General features: G+C 58.5%; 1 protein-coding gene across 1 annotated transcript in view; it reads left to right on the forward strand.

The window, feature by feature from the left end:
• Positions 1 to 9476, forward strand: part of LOC137313267 (PI-PLC X domain-containing protein 3-like) — a 33608-nt gene extending 24132 nt beyond the window's left edge. The window contains 2 exon segments of the mRNA XM_067979393.1: positions 8765 to 8968; positions 8971 to 9476. Of these exon segments, the coding sequence (XP_067835494.1) occupies positions 8765 to 8968; positions 8971 to 9476 (710 nt within the window).
• Positions 9477 to 10930: the final 1454 nt, after the last annotated feature.

Consider the following 10930-nt stretch of genomic DNA (forward strand, 5'->3'; position numbering starts at 1 on the left):
CGACCCCATGTCCTCCCATATCCCTCAAACCCACCTCCACCCACAATCCCTCAAACCCACCTCCAACCCATCTCCTCCCCGTATCCCTCAAACCCACCTCCACCACATATCCCTCAAACACACCTCCACCTCATAACCCTCAAACCCACCTCCACCCCACTTCCTCCACATATCCCTCAAACTGAGCTACACCTCACCTCCTCCACATATCCCTCAAACCCACATCCACCCCACCTCCTCCCAAAATCCCTCAAACCCACCTCCGCTCCAAATCCCTCAAACCCAACTCCACCCCTGCTCCTCCCCATATCCCTCAAACCCACATCCACCCCACTTCCTCCCAAAATCCCTCAAACCCACCTCCTCCCCATATCCCTCAAAACCACCTCCACCCCATCTCCTCCCAAAATCCCTCAAACCCACCTCGGCTCCACCTCCTCCCCGTATCCCTCAAACCCACCTCCAACCACCTCCTCCCCATATCCCTCAAACCCATCTCCACCCCATCTCCTCCCCATATCCCTCAAACCCACCTCCACCCCAAATCCCTCAAACCCACCCCCACCCACCTCCTCCCCATATCCCTCAAACCCACCTCCACCCCATCTCCTCCCCATATCCCTCAAACCCACCCCCACCCACCTCCTCCCCATATCCCTCAAACCCACCCCCACCCACCTCCTCCCCATATCCCTCAAACCCACCTCCACCCCATCTCCGCCTCAAATCCCTCAAACCCACCTCCACCCACCTCCTCCCCATATCCCTCAAACCCACCTCCACCCCACCTCCACCCCAAATCCCTAAAACCCACCTCCACCCCATCTCCTCCCCATATCCCTCAAACCCACCTCCACCACACCTCCTCCCCATATCCCTCAAACCCACCTCCACTCCAACTCGTCCTCATATCCCTCAAACCCATCTCCACCCCATTTCCGCCCCAAATCCCTCAAACCCACCTCCACCCCATCTCCTCCCCATATCCCTCAAACCCACGTTCACCCCACCTCCTCCCCATATCCCTCAAACCCACCTCCACTCCAACTCGTCCCCATATCCCTCAAACCCACCTCCACCTCACCTCCTCCACATATCCCTCAAACCCACATCCACCCCACCTCCTCCCAAAATCCCTCAAACCCACCTCCGCTCCAAATCCCTCAAACCCAACTCCACCCCTGCTCCTCCCCATATCCCTCAAACCCACATCCACCCCACTTCCTCCCAAAATCCCTCAAACCCACCTCCTCCCCATATCCCTCAAAACCACCTCCACCCCATCTCCTCCCAAAATCCCTCAAACCCACCTCGGCTCCACCTCCTCCCCGTATCCCTCAAACCCACCTCCAACCACCTCCTCCCCATATCCCTCAAAACCATCTCCACCCCATCTCCTCCCCATATCCCTCAAACCCACCTCCACCCCAAATCCCTCAAACCCACCCCCACCCACCTCCTCCCCATATCCCTCAAACCCACCTCCACCTCATAACCCTCAAACCCACCTCCACCCCATCTTCTCCCCATACCCCTCAAAACCACCTCCACCCCACCTACTCCCCATGTCCCTCAAACCCACCTCCACACCAATTCCTCCACATATCCATCAAACCCACCTCCACCCCAAATACCTCAAACCCACCTCCACCCCACCTCCTCCCCATTTCCCTCAAACCCACCTCCACCCCAACTCCTCACCATATCCCTCAAACCCATCTCCACCCCATATTCCTCAAACCCACCTCTACCCCAGCTCCTCCCCATATCCCTCAAACCCACCTCCACCCCACCTCCTCCACATATCCCTCAAACCCACCTTCACCCCACCTCCTCCCCATGTCCCTCAAACCCACCTCCTCCCCAACTCCTCCCCATATCCCTCAAACCCACCTCCACCCCACCTCCTCCACATATCCCTCAAACCCACCTTCACCCCACCTCCTCCCCATATCCCTCAAACCCAGCTCCACCCCATATCCCTCAAACCCACCTCCACCCCACCCCCTCCCCATGTCCCTCAAACCCACCTTCTCCCCAACTCCTCACCATATCCCTCAAACCCACCTCCTCCCCATATCCCTCAAGCCCACCTCCACCCCAACTCCACCCCACCTCCTCCCCATATCCCTCAAACCCACCTCCACCCCACCCCCTCCCCATGTACCTCAAACCCACCTCCACCCCAATTCCTCCACATATCCATCATACCCACCTCCTCCCCATAACCCTCAAACCCACCTCCACCCAACCTTCTCCCCGTATCCCTCAAACCCACCTCCACCCCACCTCCTCCCCATATCCCTCAAACCACCTCCACACCACCTCCTCCCCATATCCCTCAAACCCACCTCCACACCACCTCCTCCCCATATCCTTCAAACCCACCTCCACCTCAGCTCCTCCCCATATCCCTCAAACCCACCTCCACCCCGTTTCCCACAAATACACCTCCATCCCACCTCCTCCCCTTATCCCTCAATCCCACCTCCACCTCACCCCTCCCCATATCCCTCAAACCCACCTCCTCCCTATATCAGTCAAACACACCTCCACCCCACCTCCTCAACATATCCCTCAAACCCACCTCCGCCTCACCTCCTCCGCATATCCCTCAAACCCACCTCCACTCCCACCCCTTCCCCATATCCCACAAAGCCACCTCCACCCCACCTCCTCCCCATATCCTTCAAACCGACCTCCACCCCACCTCCTCCCCATATCCCTCAAACCCACCTCGGCCCCATGTCCTCCCATATCCCTCAAACCCACCTCCACCCACAATCCCTCAAACCCACCTCCACCCCACCTCCACCCCATATCCCTCAAACCCACCTCCAACCCATCTCCTCCCCGTATCCCTCAAACCCACCTCCACCACATATCCCTCAAACACACCTCCACCTCATAACCCTCAAACCCACCTCCACCACACTTCCTCCGCATATCCCTCAAACTGAGCTCCACCTCACCTCCTCCACATATCCCTCAAACCCAAATCCACCCCATCTCCTCCCAATATCTCTCAAACCCACCTCCAACCCAAATCCCTCAAAACCATCTCCACCCCACCTCCTCCCAAAATCCCTCAAAACCACCTCCGCTCCAAATCCCTCAAACCCAACTCTATCCCTCCTCCTCCCCATATCCCTCAAATCCACCTCCACCCCACCTCCTCTACATATCCCTCAAACTGAGCTCCACCTCACCTCCGCCACATACCCCTCAAAACCACCTCCACCCCACCTCCTCCCAATATCTCTCAAACCCACCTCCAACCCAAATCCCTCAAAACCACCTCCATCCCATCTCCTCCCAATATCCCTCAAACCCACCTTCACCCCATCTCCGTCCCATATCCCTCAAACCCACCTCCACCCCTACTCCTCCCCATATCCCTCAAACCCACCTCGACCCCACCTCCACCCACAATCCCTCAAACCCACCTCCACCCACAATCCCTCAAACCCACCTCCACCCCACCTCCACCGCATATCCCTCAAACCCACCTCCAACCCATCTCCTCCCCGTATCCCTCAAACCCACCTCCACCACATATCCCTCAAACACACCTCCACCTCATAACCCTCAAACCCACCTCCACCCCACTTCCTCCACATATCCCTCAAACTGAGCTACACCTCACCTCCTCCACATATCCCTCAAACCCACATCCACCCCACCTCCTCCCAAAATCCCTCAAACCCACCTCCGCTCCAAATCCCTCAAACCCAACTCCACCCCTGCTCCTCCCCATATCCCTCAAATCCACCTCCACCCCACCTCCTCCACATATCCCTCAAACTGAGCTCCACCTCACCTCCGCCACATATCCCTCAAACCCACATCCACCCCACTTCCTCCCAAAATCCCTCAAACCCACCTCCACCCCATATCCCTCAAAACCACCTCCACCCCATCTCCTCCCAATATCTCTCAAACCCACCTCCAACCCAAATCCCTCAAAACCATCTCTACCCCACCTCCTCCCCATATCCCTCAAACCCACCTTCACCCCATCTCCGTCCCATATCCCTCAAACCCACCTCCACCCCACCTCCTCCCCATATCCTCAAACCCACCTCCACCCCATCTCCGCCCCATATCCCTCAAACCCACCTCCACCCCACTTCCTCCACATATCCCTCAAACTGAGCTCCACCTCACCTCCTCCACATATCCCTCAAACCCACATCCACCCCACCTCCTCCCAAAATCCCTCAAACCCACCTCCGCTCCAAATCCCTCAAACCCAACTCTATCCCTCCTCCTCCCCATATCCCTCAAATCCACCTCCACCCCACCTCCTCCACATATCCCTCAAACTGAGCTCCACCTCACCTCCGCCACATATCCCTCAAAACCACCTCCACCCCATCTCCTCCCAATATCTCTCAAACCCACCTCCTCCCCATATCCCTCAAACCCACCTTCACCCCGACTCCTCCCCATATCCCTCAAACCCACCTCGACCCCATGTCCTCCCATATCCCTCAAACCCACCTCCACCCACAATCCCTCAAACCCACCTCCAACCCATCTCCTCCCCGTATCCCTCAAACCCACCTCCACCACATATCCCTCAAACACACCTCCACCTCATAACCCTCAAACCCACCTCCACCCCACTTCCTCCACATATCCCTCAAACTGAGCTACACCTCACCTCCTCCACATATCCCTCAAACCCACATCCACCCCACCTCCTCCCAAAATCCCTCAAACCCACCTCCGCTCCAAATCCCTCAAACCCAACTCCACCCCTGCTCCTCCCCATATCCCTCAAACCCACATCCACCCCACTTCCTCCCAAAATCCCTCAAACCCACCTCCTCCCCATATCCCTCAAAACCACCTCCACCCCATCTCCTCCAAAATCCCTCAAACCCACCTCGGCTCCACCTCCTCCCCGTATCCCTCAAACCCACCTCCAACCACCTCCTCCCCATATCCCTCAAACCCATCTCCACCCCATCTCCTCCCCATATCCCTCAAACCCACCTCCACCCCAAATCCCTCAAACCCACCCCCACCCACCTCCTCCCCATATCCCTCAAACCCACCTCCACCCCATCTCCTCCCCATATCCCTCAAACCCACCCACCCACCTCCTCCCCATATCCCTCAAACCCACCCCCACCCACCTCCTCCCCATATCCCTCAACCCACCTCCACCCCATCTCCGCCTCAAATCCCTCAAACCCACCTCCACCCACCTCCTCCCCATATCCCTCAAACCCACCTCCACCCCACCTCCACCCCAAATCCCTAAAACCCACCTCCACCCATCTCCTCCCCATATCCCTCAAACCCACCTCCACCACACCTCCTCCCCATATCCCTCAAACCCACCTCCACTCCAACTCGTCCTCATATCCCTCAAACCCATCTCCACCCCATTTCCGCCCCAAATCCCTCAAACCCACCTCCACCCCATCTCCTCCCCATATCCCTCAAACCCACGTTCACCCCACCTCCTCCCCATATCCCTCAAACCCACCTCCACTCCAACTCGTCCCCATATCCCTCAAACCCACCTCCACCTCACCTCCTCCACATATCCCTCAAACCCACATCCACCCCACCTCCTCCCAAAATCCCTCAAACCCACCTCCGCTCCAAATCCCTCAAACCCAACTCCACCCCTGCTCCTCCCCATATCCCTCAAACCCACATCCACCCCACTTCCTCCCAAAATCCCTCAAACCCACCTCCTCCCCATATCCCTCAAAACCACCTCCACCCCATCTCCTCCCAAAATCCCTCAAACCCACCTCGGCTCCACCTCCTCCCCGTATCCCTCAAACCCACCTCCAACCACCTCCTCCCCATATCCCTCAAACCCATCTCCACCCCATCTCCTCCCCATATCCCTCAAACCCACCTCCACCCCAAATCCCTCAAACCCACCCCCACCCACCTCCTCCCCATATCCCTCAAACCCACCTCCACCCCATCTCCTCCCCATATCCCTCAAAACCACCCCCACCCACCTCCTCCCCATATCCCTCAAACCCACCCCACCCACCTCCTCCCCATATCCCTCAAACCCACCTCCACCCCATCTCCGCCTCAAATCCCTCAAACCCACCTCCACCCACCTCCTCCCCATATCCCTCAAACCCACCTCCACCCCACCTCCACCCCAAATCCCTAAAACCCACCTCCACCCCATCTCCTCCCCATATCCTCAAACCCACCTCCACCACACCTCCTCCCCATATCCCTCAAACCCACCTCCACTCCAACTCGTCCTCATATCCCTCAAACCCATCTCCACCCCATTTCCGCCCCAAATCCCTCAAACCCACCTCCACCCCATCTCCTCCCCATATCCCTCAAACCCACGTTCACCCCACCTCCCTCCCCATATCCCTCAAACCCACCTCCACTCCAACTCGTCCCCATATCCCTCAAACCCACCTTCTCACCAGTTCCCTTCATCCCATTATCCCAGGTTAGATACAGAGTAAAGCTCCCTCTACACTGTCCCATCAAACATTCCCAGGACAGGTACAGCACGGGTTAGATACAGAGTAAAGCTCCCTCTACACTGTCCCATCAAACACTCCCAGGGCAGGTACAGGGTTAGATACAGAGTAAAGCTCCCCCTACACTGTCCCATCAAACACTCCCAGGGCAGGTACAGGGTTAGATACAGAGTAAAGCTCCCTCTACACTGTCCCATCAAACACTCCCAGGGCAGGTACAGCATGGGTTAGATACAGAGTAAAGCTCCCTCTACACTGTCCCATCAAACACTCCCAGGGCAGGTACAGCACAGATTAGATACAGAGTAAAGCTCCCTCTACACTGTCCCATCAAACACTCCCAGGGCAGGTACAGCATGGGTTAGATACAGAGTAAAGCTCCCTCCACACTGTCCCATCAAACACTCCCAGGGCAGGTACAGCATGGGTTAGATACAGAGTAAAGCTCCCTCTACACTGTCCCATCAAACACTCCCAGGGCAGGTACAGCACGGGTTAGATACAGAGTAAAGCTCCCTCTACACTGTCCCATCAAACACTCCCAGGGCAGGTACAGCATGGGTTAGATACAGAGTAAAGCTCCCTCTACACTGTCCCATCAAACACTCCCAGGGCAGGTACAGCACGGGTTAGATACAGAGTAAAGCTCCCTCTACACTGTCCCATCAAACACTCCCAGGGCAGGTACAGCACGGGTTAGATACAGAGTAAAGCTCCCTCAACACTGTCCCATCAAACACTCCCAGGGCAGGTACAGCACGGGTTAGATACAGAGTAAAGCTCCCTCGACACTGTCCCATCAAACACTCCCAGGGCAGGTACAGTGTTAGATACAGAGTAAAGCTCCCTCTGCACTGTCCCATCAAACACTCCCAGGACAGGTACAGCACGGGTTAGATACAGAGTAAAGCTCCCTCTACACTGTCCCATCAAACACTCCCAGGGCAGGTACAGCACGGGTTAGATACAGAGTAAAGCTCCCTCTACACTGTCCCATCAAACACTCCCAGGGCAGGTACAGCACAGGTTAGATACAGAGTAAAGCTCCCTCTACACTGTCCCATCAAACACTCCCAGGACAGGTACAGCACAGGTTAGATACAGAGTAAAGCTCCCTCTACACTGTCCCATCAAACACTCCCAGGGCAGGTACAGCACGGGTTAGATACAGAGTAAAGCTCCCTCTACACTGTCCCATCAAACACTCCCAGGGCAGGTACAGCACAGGTTAGATACAGAGTAAAGCTCCCTCGACACTGTCCCATCAAACACTCCCAGGGCAGGTACAGTGTTAGATACAGAGTAAAGCTCCCTCTGCACTGTCCCATCAAACACTCCCAGGGCAGGTCCAGCACGGGTTAGATACAGAGTAAAGCTCCCTCGACACTGTCCCATCAAACACTCCCAGGGCAGGTACAGTGTTCGATACAGAGTAAAGCTCCCTCTGCACTGTCCCATCAAACACTCCCAGGGCAGGTCCAGCACGGGTTAGATCCAGAGTAAAGCTCCCTCTACACTGTCCCATCAAACACTCCTAGGGCAGGTCCAGCACGGGTTAGATATAGAGTAAAGCTCCCAGTGCGACTTGGAAAGGGCAGAGACATGGTGTAACCGCTGCTGGTTTCTGCCCCCTTGAACACGCCCCGCATCCTCTGGTGCATTGGGGCCTCTCTGACGCTCGGGTTCTGAATAAGCTGCGATGTGTTTTCTGCATTTTCTGATTTCCTACATTCTCGGTTTCACCTTTTTGTTTGCTTCTGTACAAGTCACGAGTCGGTCTGAGCATTTTCCTCTCCCAGTGGATGTGGGCACCACACTAACGGACAATCCCACTTGGTGGGTGTGTTGCACCAAGACTGGTTGTGGGAACAGGAAATGTAATGTTTTCTCAGGACGTGGGCATCACTGGCTGGGCTGACATTTATTGCCCATCCCTGGAAACCGAATGGCTCGCTCAGAGGGCAGCGATGAATCAACCACGTTGCTGTGGGACTGGAGTCACATATCGGCCCAGACCGGGTAAGGACGGCCGGTTTCCTTCCCTAATGGACATTAGTGAACCAGATGGGTCTTTACAATAATCTGAGGCCACTCCATTACTAGCCCAGGAACACATTGCTGTACCTGTGTGTCCCTCGCGCAGTCGGGGAGCTCTGCTTGGTTTCCTTTCTCAGTGTTGGTGGCAAGTACCTCTTTAACAGGACTTGTTTGAGGTTTAGACCATCCCTTTAATTAAAGGTACAACATTGTCATTGATTTTGTTTTTGACGCAGGCTCACATGACTCGTTCAGCTTCTACATTGATGAGTCGTCCCCGGTGGGACCAGAGCAGCCGGACACCGTGCAGAACTTTGTCTCCGTGTTCGGCAATGTGGCCAAGAAGCTGATGAGGAGATGGTTGGCCACCCAGAGCATGACCTTTGGCACCCAGCTGCAGGCCGGCATCCGCTACTTTGACCTACGCATCTCCACCAAGCCAGGGACCCCGGCAACGAACTCTACTTCGCCCATGGGCTGTTCAGCGCCACGGTGAGAGAAGGCCTGGAGGAGATCAATGCCTTCCTGATGGAGCAGCCCAAAGAGGCCATTTTTCTGGACTTCAACCACTTTTATGGGATGCAGAAGTCCCACCACGAGAAGCTGATCCGAATGCTGAGGGAATGTTTCGGGAATAGACTGTGTCCCGTGATCTTTGCCCAGGAAGTGAGTCTGCAGTACCTCTGGGAGAAGGGCTACCAAATATTGGTCTTCTACCACAATCCTGTGGCTCTGGAGGTCACCTTCCTTTGGCCCGGTCAAATGATGCCGTCGCCTTGGCCAAACACCACCGATCCCGAGAAACTGATCCAGTTCGTCCAGGCCTCGATCACTGACCGGCGCAGCAAGGGAACCTTCTTTGTGTCCCAGCTCGTCCTCACCCCCAGAGCCAGCACGGTGATGAAAGGAGTCGCAAGTGGGCTGAGGGAGACGATTACTGAACGGTAAGGCCAGGAAGAGCGAAGTGTCAAACTGGGGTCACCCGCTCAATCTCTCCCCACTCCAACCCCCCAACAACCCCCCACTCCAACCCCCCAACGCCCCCCCACTCCAACCCCCCCAACGCCCCCCACTCCAACCCCCCCAACGCCCCCCCACTCCAACCCCCCAACGCCCCCCCACTCCAACCCCCCCAACGCCCCCCCACTCCAACCCCCCCAACGCCCCCCCACTCCAACCCCCCCAACGCCCCCCCACTCCAACCCCCCCAACGCCCCCCCACTCCAACCCCCCCAACGCCCCCCCACTCCAACACCCCCAACGCCCCCCCACTCCAACACCCCAACGCCCCCCCACTCCAACACCCCCAACGCCCCCCCACTCCAACACCCCCAACGCCCCCCCACTCCAACACCCCCCAACGCCCCCCCACTCCAACACCCCCAACGCCCCCCCACTCCAACACCCCCAACTCCCCCCCACTCCAACCCCCCAACGCCCCCCCACTCCAACCCCCCCAACGCCCCCCCACTCCAACCCCCCCAACGCCCCCCCCACTCCAACCCCCCCAACGCCCCCCCACTCCAACCCCCCCAACGCCCCCCCACTCCAACCCCCCCCACTCCAACCCCCCCAACCCCCCCCACTCCAACCCCCCCCACTCCAACCCCCCCCACTCCAACCCCCCCAACGCCCCCCCACTCCAACGCCCCCCCACTCCAACGCCCCCCCACTCCAACGCCCCCCCCACTCCAACGCCCCCCCCACTCCAACGCCCCCCCACTCCAACGCCCCCCCCACTCCAACGCCCCCCCACTCCAACGCCCCCCCCACTCCAACGCCCCCCCACTCCAACGCCCCCCCACTCCAACGCCCCCCCACTCCAACGCCCCCCCACTCCAACGCCCCCCCACTCCAACGCCCCCCCACTCCAACGCCCCCCCACTCCAACGCCCCCCCACTCCAACGCCCCCCACTCCAACGCCCCCCCACTCCAAAGCCCCCCCACTCCAACGCCCCCCCACTCCAACGCCCCCCCACTCCAACGCCCCCCCACTCCAACGCCCCCCCACTCCAACGCCCCCCCACTCCAACGCCCCCCCACTCCAACGCCCCCCCACTCCAACGCCCCCCCACTCCAACGCCCCCCCACTCCAACGCCCCCCCACTCCAACGCCCCCCCACTCCAACGCCCCCCCACTCCAACGCCCCCCCCACTCCAACGCCCCCCCCCCACTCCAACGCCCCCCCCCCACTCCAACGCCCCCCCCCCACTCCAACGCCCCCCCCCACTCCAACGCCCCCCCCCCACTCCAACGCCCCCCCCCCACTCCAACGCCCCCCCCCCACTCCAACGCCCCCCCCCCACTCCAACGCCCCCCCCCCACTCCAACGCCCCCCCCCCACTCCAACGCCCCCCCCCCACTCCAACGCCCCCCCCCCACTCCAACGCCCCCCCCCCA

This window comes from Heptranchias perlo, unplaced genomic scaffold, assembly GCF_035084215.1.
Source record: "Heptranchias perlo isolate sHepPer1 unplaced genomic scaffold, sHepPer1.hap1 HAP1_SCAFFOLD_451, whole genome shotgun sequence".
Taxonomy (NCBI): Eukaryota; Metazoa; Chordata; class Chondrichthyes; order Hexanchiformes; family Hexanchidae; genus Heptranchias; species Heptranchias perlo.